The sequence below is a fragment of the Cetorhinus maximus genome, chromosome 18 (assembly GCF_964194155.1).
Source record: "Cetorhinus maximus chromosome 18, sCetMax3.hap1.1, whole genome shotgun sequence".
Lineage (NCBI taxonomy): Eukaryota > Metazoa > Chordata > Chondrichthyes > Lamniformes > Cetorhinidae > Cetorhinus > Cetorhinus maximus.
The window spans coordinates 72,060,765-72,080,590 of NC_135896.1; the positions used below are offsets into that span (position 1 = coordinate 72,060,765).

General features: G+C 41.3%; 1 protein-coding gene across 1 annotated transcript in view; it reads left to right on the forward strand.

Moving 5' to 3' along the window:
- Positions 1–19,826, forward strand: part of wdr21 (WD repeat domain 21) — a 122,494-nt gene that overhangs the window by 45,499 nt on the left and 57,169 nt on the right. The window contains exons 7-8 of the mRNA XM_078563286.1: positions 1,781–1,877; positions 6,053–6,199. Of these exons, the coding sequence (XP_078419412.1) occupies positions 1,781–1,877; positions 6,053–6,199 (244 nt within the window). The remainder of the gene's footprint in view (positions 1–1,780; positions 1,878–6,052; positions 6,200–19,826) is intronic.

Genomic DNA, 19,826 nt, shown 5'->3' on the forward strand with positions numbered 1-19,826 from the left:
ACTCTGTTTCCTCATGTCAGCCAATTCATTTCAATGTTTCTACTGTCCCATTTTATTCCAAGAGCTATAACTTTGCTCACAATTCTGTTGTGCGGCACTGTACCAAATGCCTTTTGGAAGCATAAAGTGAAAATTAGTCTTGAGCAGCCAGTCAAGCACTGCAATAGTGGCATTCAGGAGTGGGAACTGAGTGCAAACAAAAGAAATTTAAGTGACAGGTATTAGGAAAGATGCATCCACAGGGCTAAAATGCTACCATTTTCAAGTCAGGTTTTACATTTTTAGCCACCTGTTCTCTGATCAGAAACACAAGACCTAGAACTTGTTTAAAATGGCCCTCAACTGCTGATTGGCTTAGGGTGTACTTACACAGTTGAGCATGCTATTCAGTCATACACACCTGGGAAGTTCCACGTTTGCTCCTCAGCTCACTTCAGCTGCAAGGTGGGTGTCACAATTGCCTGTTACAGCCTCTAGGATAGAGTAGAAGATGAATTTGGGTTTCCATTCTTGATTGCTATCCATGAGTAATGCTGTTACTTCCTGTGAGAGTATGTTTGGGTTTCCCTGTAATTTCTCTCTCTCTCCCTGCCCCCAAACACTCAGTGGGATATGCTGCCAGTGCTCAGGCATCCTGCCCCTCCCACTAGGGTCCATTCCTTCTTGTTTGGGTGACTTTTCTACTTTCAGAGCTGCCATCCTTTTAAGTACCTCCTCTTTATTACTATCCCATCTAATTTCTCTGTGACTCCATGTTTGATGTGACATTGGCACCATCCTCTTTAGTGAAGACAGGTGCAAAGTGCTCTTTCGGTACCCCAGCCTCTGCCTCCACAAGCTCTTTTATTTGATCCTGAATCAGCCATACCCTTCCTTTTGACTATACTTTTATTGTTAGTATGTTTATAAAAAAACTTCATTTTACGTTACTTGTTAATATTTTCTCATACATTCTTTGTTTTATTTTCATTTTCAGTTTTCCTCTGCATTCTCTGTATTTATTAACATATTTTTCCTGGTTATGGCAATAGTAACAAAGGAGTAGGCAGAAGCCATTTAGCTCCTTGAGCCCGTTCCGTCATTCAATGAAATCATGACTGATCTGTAAGCTAACTCCATATACCAAGTTTGCTCACTATTCTTTAATACCTTTGGCTAACAAGAATCTATCAATCTCAGTTTCAAAGTTAACAATTGATCCAGCATCAGTTGCTGTTTGCAGAAGAGAGGTTAAAATTTCTAACACCTTTTGTGTGTAGAAATGTTTCTTAATTTCATTCCTGAAAGGTCTAGCTCTAATTTTTAGACTGTGTCCCCAAGTACTAGACTCCCTTGGGAATAGTTTCCATTTATCCTATCCTATCCGATCATATCCTGTGTGTTCCTCTTAATATTTTGGAATTATAATTTAACCTTTGGAGACCAGGTATCATTCCTGTAAATCTACACTGCAGTCCATCCAAGGCAAATGTATCCTTCCTAGGTGTGATGCCTAGAACTGCTCACAGTACTGCCAGTGTGGTATAGCTGAAGCATGACTTCTATCTCCCTGTATTCTAGTTCTCTCGATTATACAGGCCAGGGTTCCATTGCCCTTTTTGGTTATTTTCGGTTCATGACATTCTAATGATCTGTCAGTCCTTTTTAAGTGAATTCTTGATATGAAAAAGTTCATTCCTCTTTGAGTTCATAGTATTGAGGTTTGACAGTAATCATCAATTTTTTTTTTATATATATATACACAACTATTTCCACCACAATCACCCAACATCATTTACAGGCTTGCTCAAGAACTCAAGGTCAGTGGAATGAGAAGGAATAAATTGGAGGTTCACAGTGCAGATTCTTCCAGTAAAAGCAGTTTCAAAATGATTTTGGTAAGTATGAGAATTGAAAATATTATTTTGTTTTAAGACCATACGAATTAGGAGCAGGAGTAGACCTTGATCCTGCTCTACCATTCAATAAGATCATGGCTGATCTGAATGTAACCTCAACCCCACATTCCTGCCTAGCCCCGATAACCTTTCATCTCCTTGTTAATCAAGAATCTATCTAGCTCTGTCTTAAAAATATTCAAAGACTCTGCTTCCACTGCCTTTTGAGGAAGAGAGTTCTGTTATGACCAATGCAGTTGATAAAGCGGAGTTATTTAAAAATCCCAGAGGGAAACTTTAAACAACTGTCATAACCTATAATTTTAAGCGTTATGTTTGAGATGCGACTCTAAATTCAGGAATCAGACCACCAATTCTTGAGACTTTACATTAAATTAATTGAAACATTTTATTAATTTACACAGGTTAAAATATATACACATGGCTACAAATTTACTACTATTATAACTTTTAACAAATTCCTAAACTAATCTCTATTAAGGCAACAACAACCCATAGACTTAACCAAACAACAGGCAAAGCATTTTCATCGTATGAATTCAAAATGAGGTTCTTTTCACTGTGGAGCCAATTGGAGGCTTGCAGCTGCCTTTTGATCTTACATTGCCTCTGCCCTGTACACCCAAAAACTGCTGAAGTTATATTTACCTCTACTGATTGAATTCAGATTCTCATTGTCTCACCAGCCTCTTTGAATTTCACCTTTTAACAATTAAACCCCATTCATAGTACCAATTTTATTAGTAATCTAAAAATATGGCTTGGTATCTGCTAGATAGGCTTCAAGTTTTCACCCCACTTCTTGAATGCTCTGTTAAAAAAATGCAAATGCATGCTATCTCTCTTCCATATCAAAACTAGTACACATCAAAGCACCTAGATTAGCTGACTTTAATCCAATTAAGACACACCAGCAGTCTAAACCTCTATTTTAAAAGATAAATATTTTCCAAAATATTATATACATTATATACATTAATAGCTTCATGACAGTTCCAAAAACACTCAACCCTCTGAGAGAAAACATTTCTCCTCGTCTGTCTTAAATGAACAACCCCTTATTTTTAAACAGTGACCCCCCTAGTTATAGATTCTCCCACAAGAGGAAACATCCTCTCCACATCCACCCTGTCAAGACCCCTCAGAATCTTAAAGGTTTCAATTGAGTCACCTCTTATTCTTCTAAATTTCTGTGGTGTATACATGCCTAACCTGTCCAGCCGTTCCTCATAAGACAACTCACCCATTCCTGGTATTAGTCTAGTAAACCTTCTCTGAATTGCTTCTAATGCATTTACATCTTTCTTTAAATAAGGAGACCAGTAATGTACACAATACTCCAGATGTGGTCTCACCAATGCCTTGTACAACTGAAGCACAACCTCCCTACTTTTGTAATCAATTCCCCTCACAATAAATGATAACATTTTATTAGCTTTCCTAATTACCTGCTGTACCTGCATACTAACGTTTTGTGATTCATGCACTAGGACACCCAGATCCCTCTGAATCTCAGAGCTCTGCAATCTCTCACCATTTAGGTAATAAGATTCTTTTTTATTCTTCCTGCCAAAATGAACTTCGCCTTCATTATACTCTATTCACCATATCTTTGCCCAGTCACTTAACCTATCTATGTCACTTTGTAGCCTCCATACATTCTCTTCACAATTTACTTTCCTACCTACCTTTGTGTCGCCAGCAAATTTAACAACAATCCCTTCAGTCCCCTCATCCAAGTCATTTATATAAATTGTAAAAAATTGAGGCTCCGGCATTGATCCCTGTGGCACACCACTTGTCACATCCTGCCAACCATTTATGCCAACTCTCTGCTTCCTGTTAGCTAGCCAATCTTCTATCCATGCCAATATGTTACCCCCTACACCATGAGCTTTTATTTTCTACAATAACCTTTGATGTGTCACTTTATCAAATGCCTTCTGGAAATCTAAGTACAGCACATCCACCAGTTCCCCTTTATCCACAGCATATGTGACTCCTTCAAAGAACTCCAATAAATTGGTTAAACATGATTTCCCTTTTACAAAACCATGTTGACCCTGCCTGACTGCCTTGAATTTTTCTAAGTGCCCTGCTTTAACATCTTTAATAATAGCTTCTAACATTTTCCCTATGACAGATGTTAGGCTAACTGGCCTATAGTTTCTTGCTTTCTGTCTCCCTCCTTTTTTGAATAAAGGAGTTATATTTGCTATTTTCCAATCTAATGGAACCTTCCCCAAATCTAGGAAATTTTGGAAAATTAAAACCAGTGCATCAACTATCTCACTAGCCACTTCTTTCAAGACCTTAGGGTGAAGTCCATCTGGACCTCAGGATTTGTCAGGGGATTTCTAGCTCAAAAGTGATTGACTAAACTTTGATAACTGGAAGGTATCAGCTAGCAAAGTGCTACAATTGGCATCAGTGTGGTTAGGGATTGGATTGGGTTTTACTCAGCAAATAGGGCTGCTTTACCTATTTGATATAGACCTACTCTGTTCTATATCACTCTGCACTTTAAAGTTAACATTTTAATTCTAAACATGTCGATGTGACCAGTGGATTTCACTCCAAACTGACGTGCCAGCTCCAGGAACTGCTCCTCCATCTGAGTTTGCAATGCTATGTTTGGTACTTCTTCACCAGTTTGACTTCGCCCCTGTGCATTGTGACTCCACCTCTCCTGTAAGGACAGTAGTGATTTTATGAGTCCTCCTTCTATATGCCAGAACGTTGCATCCTCCTCCCCAGTGTTGCTGGTTTAAGTGCCCAGCACATTGCAGGACTTCGTCCTTCTAGACATGCCTGCCATCCTGTCTAGACCCAAACAATCTTTAAGGGCACAGGAAACTTAAGCCCTCAGCTTTATACCTGAAAGCCCCAACAAATGCAAGCCCACACATGCACATTTATTCAAGGTGAAATGGGACCTTATTCCTCACCTTCATAGAGCAGAGAAGACCATTCACTCTCATCCGGCAATGCATCCAGGTCCTTCGGGGACCCCCCCCCCACTCCCCGCCGGCTGCTGACTAGTGCTGCCATCTCTCACCAAGCCTTCTTGGTGAGATGTGGAGGTCTCTTCTTGCTGTCTCGTGGTAGCAATATCTCCTGGTGATCACTGACAGCATTGATGAGTACTCGCAGGCAGGCATCAGAGAAGCATTGGCTTTGGGCATTTCCACACTTTCTGCTATGGCTTCCGGCTCCTGAGGACATTGCAATCTTCCTTGCACAGTTTCCTACTAACTTTCACCTTTCAGATTAAACTGTAACTTTAAAGTTCCTCACTGCTCTCTCCCACAGTTGTTCTTCATTTACATCCCTTCATTCATCTGTTTTTAAACCCCCTCCAACCCACAGCTGACCAGATTCAGGCACCCTCCCACTTCCCGCCACCCCTGTCAGCGCTGGCCCTCTTTCACTGCAAGTTTTGTGCTGGCCGGCTGTTAATTGGCCAGCCAGCATGTGATTGTTTTTGGGTGCCGATCTTAGGCGGGAGCAGATTTTGCATCCGTTTCTGGTCCTGCCAATCATACTCTCACAACAAGCTAAAAATTCAGGCCATGGTATTTTTTTGCCCATTAGCAAGATGCAACAGTTAGTAAATAATGTAGTTCTAAGTTTCTCCAGCACTTTCTGTTTTTACTTCAGATCTCCAGCATCTGCAGTATTTTGCTTTTATTCAAAGAAAGGATGTCTGGCCTTAATAACCAGAGTGTGGTAAAAATTATCTACTTAGAATTGCAGAAAACTTGATTAGGTACCGTACTGGAGATTTCTCTACAAAATTGGAGACTCTGGTATAGATCGTAATTTATTGTGCTGGATTGAGAACTGGCTGGAAGGCCTGCAGGCAAAAAGTAATTATAAATGGATTTGGATCTGATTGGAGACCATTCACCAGGGGTGTCCTACAGGAATTTATGTTGGGCAATTTACTATTTACATTAATGATCTAGATGTAGGATATTGAGGGCATGACCTGCAAGTTATCAGATGATGCTAAGAATTGTGGGAGTGATGGATTTGATGGGCAGAATGGCTTCCTTCTGTGCCACGATTCACTCTATGATTCTATGACTCTATGTTTAACTGCTGAACAATTTATATAAATCATAACAAAAATTGATTGCCATTTTTGATAGGCAGACACGAACTGTGAGCGGATATTTGCTGTAAAAAATGACGAAACTGGCTACAAATATGGAATTCTAAATCTCGATGGACATAAGAAAGAATCCAGACTTATTTCTGTGGATATGTGCGACAATCTCTACTTCACACACCGTAAGGTTCGTTGCTACTTTTTAAATCAGGTTAAAATGTATTTATGAACTATTGAAATGCAATTTCATTATGTTACGGACCAAAATGGGAGCAGTGCACAGTTGATTCTAGCCCCATTTCTCCACAGGTCATAACAATAGTTTAAATGTTTAATTCACCAACAAAGCTGGCCAATTGTTAGCCTTTGATACTATTATTCCCAACATAAAAAGACTCTAACCAGGCTTCCTTCAGTAAACACAAAAAAAATTGACTATAAAAAAACATACTACTTTTTAAAAACAAGTTAATAAACTGGTTTTAACATAAACACAAAACAGTCACAATAGGTCTGACAGATTTTTTAGTGAAACTGCCCTTGATGACTTTTTACTTACTTTTGCAGACTTCCAAAAAAACACGAGTTATTCCCATGACGTTTCTGAGTAAAGTTTAACTCCTCTAGACCACAAATAAGAAAGAGAGAGTCTTTCCCTTGTAGCTTGCTTCTAAGGCACACCAACACACACACACACTCTCTGACTGAGATTTTAAAGACTAAGATGTTCAAATAATACTTCTCTTGGGCCAGGTGTTTTTAACTAATCAGCAAGAGTCTTTAGCCTGGCAACAGCACTTCTTTTTTTAACTTAGATACACAAAGCATCTCTTCCCTCATCAAGTATTCCCTGTCAGACATCTATCCTGACCTGTGGTTTCTGGAAGAATAGCATAATCACAGCCCAGAATTAATATTGCAAACTTTTAAAAATAACTTAGGAGGAAGAATGTCAATGTCCTTCAATTTTTCCAAAAACAGGTTCCTCACAATAAATTCAGAAACTTGGTTAATAAATGAAGAATGTCCGTTGTGGCTTATTTTGCTTTGCATATAAAGGGGGAAGAAAAGGGTAGTAGAGATTTTCTCCTTCATGGAACCTTTCACACCTCACCACTTCAATGACCAAGAGGATGGGCTTGCAAATTAATTCAGGATCCTAATGCCAGCTGATGGAAGGGGTTGTCAGCAGTGCTATCAAGCAATAACCTGCTCACTGATGCTCTGTTTGGGTTCTGTCAAGGCCATTCAGCTCCTGACCTCATTACAGCCTTGGTCCAAACATGGACAAAAGAGCTGAAACAAGAGCTGAGGTGAGAGTGACTGCTCTTGACATCAAGGCAGCATTTGACTGAATTGTGGCACCAAGGTGCCCTAGCAAAACTGGAGTCAATGGGAATCAGGGGTGAAAATTCTCCACCAGTTGGAGTCATACCTAGCACAAAGGAAGATGATTGTGATTGTTGGCAGACAAACATCTCAGTCCCAGGGCATCACTGCAGGAGTTCCTCAGGGTAGTGTCCTAGGCCCAAGCATCTTCAGCTGTTTCATCAATGACCATCCCTCCATCATAAGGTCAGAAATGCGGATGCGGGGATCTTCGCTGATTATTGCACAATGTGTTGCACCATTTGTGACTCCTCCGATACTGAAGCAGTCCATGCTCATATGCAGCAAGACCTGGACAAACTTCAGGTTTGGGCTGATATGTGGCAAGTAACATCCACACCACATCAACACAAGTGCCAGGCAGTGCCCATCTCCAACAAGAGAGAAACTCAACCATTCCCCCTTGACATTCAATGGCATTACAATTGCTGAATCCCCAACTATCGACATCCTGGGGGTTACCATTGACCAGAAACTGAACTGGAATAGCATATAAATACTGTGGCTACAAGAGCAGATCAGAGGCTGGGAATTCTACAGAGAGTAACTCACCTCATGCCTCCCCAAAGCATCTACAAGGCACAAGTCAGGAGTGTGACCCATTTACTTGGATGAGTGCAGCTCCAACGATATTCGAGAAACTTGATACCATTCAGGACAAAGCAGCCCCCTTGATTGGCACTTCATCCACCACCTTCAACATCCATTCCCTCCAGCACTGATGTGCAATGGCAGCAGTGTGTACTATCTATAAGATGCACTGCAGCAACTCACCAAGGCTCCTTCATGCCTGACAAATTTATCAGAATTCTTTGAGGAGGTATCAAGCAGGATAGATAAAGGGGAACCAGTAGATGTAATATATTTCAATTTCCTTAAGGCATTCAATAAGATACCACACATAAGGCTACTTAATAAGATTAGAGCCCATGGTGTTGGGGGTAGTATATTAGCATGGATAGAGGATTGGCTAACTAATAGAAGACAGAGAATCGGGTTAAGGGGGGCATTTTCAGGCTGGCAACCTGTAATAGTGGAGTGCCATAGGGATCAGTGCTGGGGCCACAATTATTTACCTTATATATATATATATTAATGACTTGGATGAGGGAAGTGAATATACTATTGCCATGTTTGTGGAAGACACAAAAATAGGTGGGGAGGCAAGTGATAAGGATGACACAAAGAGTCTGCAGAGGGACATAAACAGATTAAGTGAGTGGCAGACAAAATGTGTGAAAATGTGAAGTTATGCACTTTGGCAGGAAGAATAGAGGAGCTGAATATTATTTAAATAGAGAAAGACTGCAGAAAGCTACAGCATAGCGGGATTTGGGGGTCCTTGTGCATGAATCACAAAAAGCTAGCATACCAGTTCAGCAGATAATAGGGAAGGCAAACTGAATGTTTGCCTTTATTTCAAAGGGAATGGAGTTTAAAATTGCGAAGTCTTGCTAAAACTATACAAGGCACGAGTTAGACCACACCTAGAATACTGTGAACAGTTTTGGTCCCTTATCTGAGGAAAGATATACTGGTATTAGAGGCAGTCCAGAGAATGTTCGCTCGGTTGATCCCGGGCATGGAGGGATTTTCTTATGAGGAGAGGTTGAGTAGGTTGGACCTGTACCCATTGGCGTTTAGAAGAATGAGATGTGACCTTATAGAAATTTATAAGATTCTTAGGGAGCTTGGCAGGGTAGATGCGGGGAGTTTGTTTCTCCTTGTGGGACAGTCTAGAACCAGAGGGCATAATCTCAGAGTAAGGGGTCACCCATTTAAGACAGAGGTGCAGCGGAATTTCTTCTTTCAGAGGGTAGTGAATCTGTGGAATTCTTTACCGTAGAGGGCTGTAGAGGCTGGGTCGTTAAGTATATTCAAGGCTGAGAGAGGCAGATTTTTAATCAGTAAGGGAATCGATGGGAAAAAGGCAGGATCTCATTGAATGACGGAGCAGACTCAATGGGCCGAATGGCTTACTTCTGCTCCTACGTCTTATGTTTTATTATGCCTCCTAAATAATTGAATTCTTGCACCTGTTCTAGTTTTTTTCCTTCTATGAATATTTCTTGATGATTTTGAGATATGCATCACTTTGATTTTACCATTGCTCACTTTGATTCCAAAGTTCATGCCTACTGGCTCTTGTTAACCTTCTTCTGTGCTTGCTACAAATACTTTATCATTTGCAAATCTAACTGATGTTATCGTTCGAACCTGGCACCTCCACCACCCCCAATCTTGACGCCTTATGGTCTTCAGTAGCACTTTCCAAACCCACGATGTCTGCCACCTAGAAGGGCAAGGGCAGCAGGTGCATGGGAGCGCCACCACTTGCAAGTTCCCCCTCCAAGTCACACATCATCCTGATTTGGAACTATATCGCCATTCCTTCACTGTCATTGGGTCAAGATCCTGGAACTCCCCTGCTCTAACAGCACTGTAGGTGTAGGTGTACTACATGGACTGCAGCAGTTTAGGAAGGTGGCTGATTACCACCTTCTCAAAGGCAATTAGGGATGGGCAATAAATACTGGCCTAGCCAATGACACCCACATCCCGTTAAAGAATAAAAAAAACTATACTTCCACTTTTTTTCAAGTGATTGTCCTTTTGGATAATCATAGGCATTGAAACCTACATTGCCATCTCACCAATCGGTAAAATTTAATTTTATATTCATCCCAAATTACCTGTGTTGTGTTTATGTTCCACATCAGCCTCCTCCCACCTGACTTCCTCCAACCCTCTCAGTATATCTTTCTATTCCTTTGTACCTCATGTGCTTATCTAGCTTCTTTTCAAATGCATTTATATTATTTGCCCTAACTACTTACAATAGCAGCTCAACATCACTCTCCGGTTAAAGAAGTTTCTCCTGAATTCCTAATTGGATTTATTGGTGATTATCTTGTATTTAAGAGAGTCTTGTCTCTATCATGCCTATTCTTTCTGATTCCTCAGTATGTTAAGCAGTTTTCTGCCCCAATTTTATACACGTTCTCTCTCTCTCTCTCCAGATAATCAACATGCCATAAAAAGGGTGTAAGTTGCAGGCCAGACAGTTTTATTTCAGTGGTGGGGAATCTTTTAGAAACAATAATTCGGGACAAAGTTAATAGTCACTTGGACAAATGTCATTTCATTAAGGAAAACCAGCATGGATTTGTTAAAGGAAAATTGTGTTTAACTAACTTGCTTGAATGTTTTGATGAGGTGACAGAGAGGGTAGATGAGGTTAATACTGTTGATGTGGTGTATATGGACTTCCAGAAGGCATTTAATAGACTTGTGACCAAAGTTCATGGAATTAAAAGGACAGTAGCGACATGGATATGAAATTGGCTGAGTGACAGGAAACAGAGAGTGATAGTTAATGGATGTTTTTCGGACCAGAGAAAGGTTTTAGAATGGGGTTTCCCAGGGCCTTCATGACCATAGGCCAGAATATTGCGCTCGTCGGGCGGGCATGCGCCTGACCCAAACGAACATTAAAAGGACACGCAATGACATCATCGTGCACTTGTGCGATATTTTGGACTATTAAGGCCATTAAAGATCTAATTGAATTAAATTTTTCGCTGCCCATCCAACCTTACGGTTGGCGGGCAGGCAAAAAGGCCAAGCGGCCTTTGGATTTTTTAGGAAACCTCATCCACAGGTGGAATGAGGTTTCCAACAGCAATTAAAAGTTAAATAAAAATTTTAGCATTTATTCATAACATGTCCCTGCTCATGTGACAGAGTCACATGAGAGGACATGATTTTAACATTTTAAAATTCTTCATTTTTAATTTTCAAAAATCTTCATCTCTCTAAGGCAGCTCTGAGCCTCAAGGAGCTTTTCCTGCGCGCATGCGCGAACATGTATGCTCACCCTCCTTTCCCCGCCCTCCCCCACACAGTCAGCACTATAGCGAGCGTTTCACGCTGGGCGGGCTCTAACTGGCCCGCCAGCATGAAATCACAGTCGGGCCCCGATCATTGGCAGCGGTTGGCTTCCTGACTGCTCCCACTCTCCCCCACCGAGCTTGCCTGAGAAGGGCAAAATTCTGGCAATAGTCTTCTTGATGTATATTAATGACCTAGACTTCGGTATACAGGACACAATTTCAAAATTTACGGACGACACAAAACTTGGAGATATTGTGAACTGTCAAGAAGACTGTGTTAAACTTCAAAAGGACAAAAAGGTTGATGGAATGGGTGGATAAGTGGCAGGTAAAATTTAATGCAGAGCAGTGTGAAGTGATTCATTTCGGTAGGAAGAATGGAGAGAGGCAATATAAAGGATACAATTCTAAAAGGTGTGGAGGAGCAGAGGGACCTAGGGTTATATTTACATAAATCATTGAAGGTAGCAGGAGCGGTTACTAAATCATACGGCGTCCTGGTCTTTATAAATAGGGGCATAAATTTAAAAAGCAAGGCAGTTATGTTAAACCAGTATTAAACATGGATTCTGCCTCAACTGGAGTATTGTGTCCAGTTCTGGGCACCACACTTCAGGAAGGATGTGAAGACATTAGAAAGGTTGCAGAAAAGATTCATGAGAATGGTTCCAGAGAGGAGGAACTTCAGTTACGGAGATAGATTGGAGAAGCTGGGACTGTTTTCCTTGGAGGAGAAGGTTGAGTGGAGATTTGATAGAGGTATTCAAAATAATGGAGGTCTGGCAGAGTATAGATAGGGAAAAGCTGTTCCCATTGTTGGATGGGTCGAGAACCATCGGGCACAGATTTAAAGTGATTTGCAAAAGAAACAATGGCAACATGGGGAAAAACATTTTTATGCAGTGAGTGGTTAGGATCTGGAATGCGCTGACTGAGAGTTTGGTGGAGGCAAGTTCATTTGGGCATTCAAAAGGGAATTTGATCATTATCTGAAAAGGAAAATGTGCAGGGCTGCGGGAATAATGCACTAGGTGAATTGCTGCTCCATATAGCCAGCAGAAACATGATGGGCTGAATGGCCTTCTTCTGTGTTGTAACCATTCTATGACTATGAATTTAATATTTATCATAAACTTTTTTTAAATTTTAATTCCAATTTTTTTTTGAGTCAGATCCTTATTCAACTTGGTGAAAATAGACCTCTTCCAGTTGGGTATCTTCACCTTGGGTTGTTCCTCCTCCTTTTCTGTAGCTAATTGGCTCTAAACCTAATGATATTGTGATCACTTCTTCCCAAATTTTCCCCACTGAAAGATGGTTCACCTGTCCCATTTCATTCCCCAGAGCTAGATACAGCACCACTTCCTCCCTCATTGCGGGAAACATACTGACCAAGATAAATTATAATTTACATATTTCAGGCTTTTCTTCTCCCCCTTGTCCTTTACATTTTTTCCCCAGTCTGTTGGGATAAGTGTCGTCCCAATTATCATTACTCTAACATCTTTCTGCATTTTGCTTGCAGATTTATTCATTATTTATAGCTCTGCTAAATTTTCCACCTTGCATTTGTAACAGCCCTTTCTTTTTGTCTCATATGTTGGCCATGGTAGCTTAACCACACACATGAATCTTTTGGTTTTCAAAAGGTATTAGCTTTGCATCATATAAAGTACCCTTGCCCAATGCTTTTTCATGGTAAGATTAAGGTTTTCCAGCAGGCACCGTGTATCAAGTGTCAACCATGGCTCAGTTGGTAGCACACTTGCCTCTGAGTCAGAAGGATGTGGGCTGAAATCTCACTCCAGGTTTGAGCACAAAAGTAAAGGCCGACATTCCAGTGCAGACAGAGGGAGCACCGCACTGCCCTGCCCCGTCAGATAGATATAAACGATCCCATGGCACAATTTTGAAGAAGAATAAGGGAATTACCCTTGATATACTTGGACCAATATTTATCCCTCAACCAACATCGCAAAATCAGATAATCTGGTCATAAACTCATTGCTGTTCGTTTCATCACTCAAATTGCCATGGTGGCAGTGTAGCCCTTCTCACCAAATGTAAGCTGCCCCTTCATCTTTGAAGCATCTTGCCTATTGCATCCCTCTCCAGTTTCTTTTAAATCCCTGTTCTGTACCACTCTTTGACTACAATCCACAGATTGGTAGGTGCCAGAGGACAAGATCATAATTCTAACACCCCTGTTCAAAAAGGGGAAAAGGATAAACCCAGTAACTACAGGCCATTCAGCCTAGCATTAGTGGTGGACACATGTTTAGAGACATTAACCCAGGACAAAATTAATTGGCACTTAGAAAAATATCGATTCATAAGTGAAAGCAAGCATAGATCTGTTAAAGGCAAAGACTAACTTGATTGAGTTCTGTGATGAGGGTTGATGTTGTGCATATGAACTTTCAGAAGTAATTCATACAAGCAAACTTGTTAGCAAAATTGATTCCGGTGGGATTAAAGGGACAGTGATTGCATGAGCATGAAATCAACCAAGGCACAGAAAGTAGGGGTAAATGGTTGTTTCTCAGTCTGGAAGGAAGTGTAAAGTGATGTTCCTCTGGAAACAGGGTTAGGACCACTTTTTTAAAAAAAAACATATTAAAGATCTGGACTTCGGTATATAGGATAAAATTACAAATTCTGCAGATTACACAAAATTCACAAATGTAGTAAACAGTAAGGAGATTAGTGACAGATTTAAGGAGAGCATAGACTGATGAAATGGGTAAACAAATAGGGTCACAAAGTCATTCCGCCCATCAAATCCATGTCAGTTCTCCTCTGAGCAATCCAGTCAGTCCCACTTCCCTGTTTGATGTCCGTGGCCTGCAGGTTTATTTCCTGAAAATGCCCATCCAATTTCCTTTTGAAATCATTGATTGTTTCTGCTTCCACTGTCGTCGTGGGCAGTGAGTTCAAGGTCATTATCACTCACTGCGTAAAATAAGTTCTTCCTCAAATTATCCCCTTTTCTCTTGCCCAAAATGTTATATGTCTTTGTACCAACAGCTGATGGGAAGAGCTTTTCCTCCTGTACATTCTCCATACCTATCATAAACTTGTACACTTCTATCAAATCTCCTTGGCTCCAAGAGAACAATCCCAGCTTCTACAAGCTAATCTTGTAACTAAAATTCCCTACTCTGGAACCATTCTGGTAAGTCTCTTCTGCTCTCACTCAAGAACCCTCGCATCCTTCCTAAAGTCCAGTGACCAGAAAGTGGACACAATATGCAAGCTGGGGCCAAACCAGCAATTTATAAAGATTCAGCATAACTTCTCTGCCTTTGGACTCGATGCATTTATTTATGAAGTCTAAGCTCCCAAATGCTTTGCTAACCGCTCTCCCAATGTGTTCTGCACCTTCAAAGATCAATGCACATGCACCCCCAGATCCCCCTGTTCCTGCACACTCTTTAGAACTGTACCGTTAAGCACACTATTGCCTCTCTCTATCCCTTCTGCCAAAATGTATCACCTCACACTTCTCTATATTAAATTCTATCTGCCGCTTGCATGTCCATTCTGCTCACCTATCTATGTCATGTTGCAAAGAATTTGTATCATCCTCACTGTTTGCCACTCCTCCAAGTTTGGTATCATCACTAAATTTTGAAATTCTACTCTGTATTCCAAGATGGCAGCTGAAAGTTTAAGCAGAGAAATGAAATAATTTTTAAGGGGCCACACAAACAAAAGGTCCTGTGGGTGTCTTTGAAGGTTACAGTATGATTTGAGAAGGCTGTTTCAAAAGGCATATAAAACCCTTGACTTTATAAGTGAAAACGTGAGTACAAAGGCAAGGCTGTTATGTTGAATAGAAACACAGAATTGTTACAGCACAGGAGGCCATTTGACCCATTGTGTCTGTGCTGGCTCTCAGAATGAGCAATTCGCCTAGTGTCGTTCCCCTGCCTTCTCCCCTTGACCCTTCCTTTTAATCCAATCCCCTAATGAATGCCTCAATTGAATCTGTCTCCACCACACTCTCAGCAGCGCATTCCAGATGTTAAACACTCGCTGTGGGAAAGTTTCTCCGCATGTCTCCATTGCATCTTTTGCAAATTACCTTAAATCTATGCCCCATCATTGTCGAACCTCCACCAATGGGACCAGTTTTTCCCTATCTACTGAGGCCCAGACCCCTCATGATTTTGAATACCTCCATCAAATCTCTTCTCAACCTCTCTTCTCCAAGGAAAACAGTCCTTACTTCTCCAATCTATCTATGTAACTGAAGTTCCTCATCCCTGGAACCATTCTTGCACTGTCCCTGATGCTTTCTCATCTTTCCTAAATTGTGGCACCCAGAATGGGACACTCCAGTTGAGGCTGATCCAGTGCTTTTTGCCAGTTTAACATAAATTCTTTGCTCTTGCACTCTATGCCCCTATTAATAAAGCCTAGGATTCGGTATGCTTTATTAACCGTTCTCTCATCCTGTCCTGCCACCTTCAATGACTTATGCGCATATGAACTGAGGTCCCTCTGCTCCTACACTCTTTTTAGAATTGTAGCCTTTATTTTATACTGTCACTCCATGTTCTTCCTACCAAAATGATTCACTTCACACTTCTTTGCATTGAATTTCACCTGCCACCTGTCCGTCTATTCCATCATCTTCTCTATGTTCTTTTGAAGTTCTACTCTGTCCTCCTCACAGTTCACAGTTCTTCCCCCAGACTGATGAACATCCATTAACCACTATTTTTTGTTTCCTGTCACTCAGCCAATTTCGTATCCATGTTGCTTCTGTCTCTTTTATTCCATAAGCTATAACTTTACTCACAAGTCTGTTGTACGGCACTGAATGGAAGTTCATATACACAACATCATCAGCTTTACCCTCATCAACCACTCTGTTACCTCTTCAAAAGAAAAACTCCAGCAAGTTAGATAAACATAATTTGATCTTAACAAATCCATGTTGGCTTTCCTTTATTAACACATATTAGCCCAAGTGATTATTAATTCGGTCCTGAATTATTGTTTCTAGAAACTTCCCCACCACCAAGGTTACACTGACTGGCCTGTAGTTGCTGGGCCTTTATTTACACTGTCTTTTGAACAAGGGTGTAACAATTGCAATTCTCCAGTCCTCTGCCACCATCCCTGAGTCTAAAGAAAATTATAGTCAGTGCCTCCAGTCTCCACTCTCACCTCCCTCAGTATCTTTGGATACATCTCAGCTAGTCCTGGTTCCTTATCAGTTTTTAGTTCAGACTTTCTATCCAATACTTCTTCCTGATCAATTTTAAACCCTTCAAGTATCTGAATTACCTTCTCTTTCATCATGACCTGGGCAGCATCTTCTTGCTTGATAAAAACAGATGCAATGTATTAATTTAATATCTCAGCTATCCCCTCTACCTCCATGTGTAAATCCCCTTTATGGTCTCTAATCAGCCCCACTCCTTTTACCATCATTTTACTATTTATATACCTGTCGAAGACTCTGGGATTCCCTTCTATGTTAGTTGTCAATCTCTTTTCATATTCTCTCTTTGCTTCTCTATTTGCTTTTACACTTTCCCTCTGAACTTTCTATATGCAGCCTGGTTCTCAGTTGTTTTGTCCACGTGACATCTGTCATAAGCACACTTTTTCTTCTTTGTATTAATCTCCATCTCATTTGTAATCCAGGGAGCTCTGGGGTTGTTTGCCCTGCCTATCCCCTTTGTGGGAATATACCTTGACTGTGTCTGAACTATCTCTTCTTTGAAGGTGGCCCATTGTTCAGTTATAAAAACAGAAAATGCTGGAAAAACTCATAAGGCCTGGCAGCATCTGTGGAGAGAGAAACAGAGTTGACGTTTCAAGTCCATTATGTTCAGTTACCATTTTTCCTGCCAGTTTTTGATTCCAGTTTATCTGGCCCAGATCCAATCTTACCCGTTGAAGTTGGCTTTCCCCTAGTTAATTATTCTTGCTTTGGATTATTCTTTGTCCTTTTCCATAGCCAACCTAAACCTTTTAATAAAATTATTACTGCCCCCTAAATGTTTTCCTACTGACACTTGATCCACTTTGCCCCCCTTATTTCCAAGAATCAGGTGTAGCAGTTGGACTGGAAACATACCTGCTGCAGAAAATTTTCCTGAACACACTCTAGTAGTTCTTACCCCCCTCTGCCTTTTACACTACCACTATCCCAGTCTATATTTGGATAATTAAAGTCCTCCCATTATAGCTACTCCATAATTTTTATACCCCTCTCTAATTTCCTTGCAAATTTGTTCCACTACATCTTTCCCACTAGTTGGCGGCCTATAAACTATACTGAGCAATGTCAAAGAGTCATTTATAGCACAGAAGGAAATGTAATTCCATTTTTATTGTTTCTTAACTCTAACCAAATAGATTCTGTTCATGACTCCTCTGGGACATCCTCTCCAGCATTGCAATGCTCTCCTTAATCAATACCACCACCCCTCCCCCTTTTCTTCTTTTCCTATCTTTCCTGAACACCTTGTATCCAGGAATATTGGATTTCCAGTCCTGCCCTTCTTTAAGCCAAGTCTTTGTTCTAGCCATAACATCCTAGTTCCACATGGCAATCTGCGCTTGTAACTCACCAGTCTTATTTTACCACACTCTACATTCACATACATGCATAGACTTTATTACTTTCTCCCTTACTTTGAACCCACCAACTTATTATTCCCTGTCCTGGTGCTATCTATCTCTCCCAATTTTCTGTGCACCTTGGTATGCCTCTCTCATATTACTTCCTGGTTCCCACACTTCTCCCAAGTTATTTTAAACCCTCCACAATCACACTAGCAAATTGCCTGCAAGGAACTCAGTCCCAGCTCTGTTTAGGTGCAACCCGTCTGGCCCGTACAGATCCCATTTCCTCCAGAGCTGGTCCCAGGAATCTAAAGTCCACCCTTCTGCACCACCCATCCAGCCACACATTCATTCGCTTTATCCTCCTATTTACTCACTTGTGCGTGGTACTAGGAGTAACCCAGAGATTACTACTTTTGAGGCCCTACTTGCTAATTTTTTACCTAGCTCCCTAAATTCTGACTGCAGGACCGCATCCCTCTTTCTGCCTATGTCATTGGTACCAGTGCAAATCACGACTGATGGTTGTTCGCCCTCACCTGTCAGGATGTTGTGCAGCTGTTCAGTGACAGCCTTGACCCTGGCACCAGGGAGGCATTCATGTTTGCAGCCACAGAAACGTCTGTCTATACCTCTATCAAAACTACCATCACTATTACTCTTCCAGTCTTTCTGTCACCTCCGTACAGCTGAGCCACCCATGGTGCCTTGGAATTGGCTCTGGCTGAACTCCCCAGATGAACCATCACTCAGAACTAAATACTGATTGAAGAGTGGGATGCACTCAGGGGACTCCTGCACTACCTGCCTATTTCTTCTTGACTGCCTGGTGATCACCCGTTTTCTCTCTCCCTGCATACTGTTAAGCTCTCAGGTGACAACATATATAACAGTGTTATCGACAAAGCTCTCAATTGCACTACAGTGACGCCAACTAATGCTCAAACTCAAAAATCCGGAGCTCAAGTTGCTGCAACTGACGACATTTCCTGCACAAATTGATATCAAGGACACAAGAAGTGTCTTGGAGTTCCCACATAGCACAGGAACCTTTATAAAATACAGGTTAGGCCTCAACTGAAGTATTGTATCCAATTCTGGGCACCACATTTTAGCAGCACACTTAAGGAAGGATGTCACTGCCTTAAAGAGGGTGCAGAGATTTACTAGAATGGTAGTAGGGAGGACTGACTTCTGTGGAGATTCTAGAGACACTGGGATTTTTTTCTCCTTGGGCCATGGAAGGTTCAGACAAGATTTAATAAAAGTATTAAAAATCATGAAGTGTTTTGACAGTCGATAGCCTGAGGGCACATTTACAGTGATTGACAAACCAATCAGAGAGGATATGGGGGAAATGTAATTATGCAGCAAGCTGTGATCTAGAATACACTGTCTGAAAGGGTGGTGCAAGCAAATTTAATAATAGCTTTCAAAAGGGAATTGGATAAATACTTGGGCCAGAATTTTGCCATTGGCGAGCAGGTGTCGGGGCCCGCTCGCTGACATGGGATGACGTCGGGCAGAACCCCCGACCTCAAGCCGCCCCATTTAAATTTTCAGGAAGGCGCAGCAAAATCAGCTGTGGGCCCGCTGACCTGTCAATGGCCAATTGAGGCCACTGACAGGATCATTTAAACAAGTAAAGGACCTGCCCATCCAACCTTAAGGTTGGCGGGCAGGTCAGGAGCTCCGGCGGCAAATAAAAAAAAATGAAACCTCATCCACCAGCAGGATGAGGTTTCATGCAGGGTTTTAAAAAGTTTAATAAAGTTTTACTGTAATTTATGAACATGTCCCATCTCATGTGACATTGTCACATGAGGGGTACATGTTAGGGATTTATTTTTCTACTTTTAATCTTTTTAAAAGTGTAAGCGATCTCCCTGAGGCAGCACTTAGTGTCAGGGAGATGTTTTTGGGGAATCCCCCCCCCCTCCACCC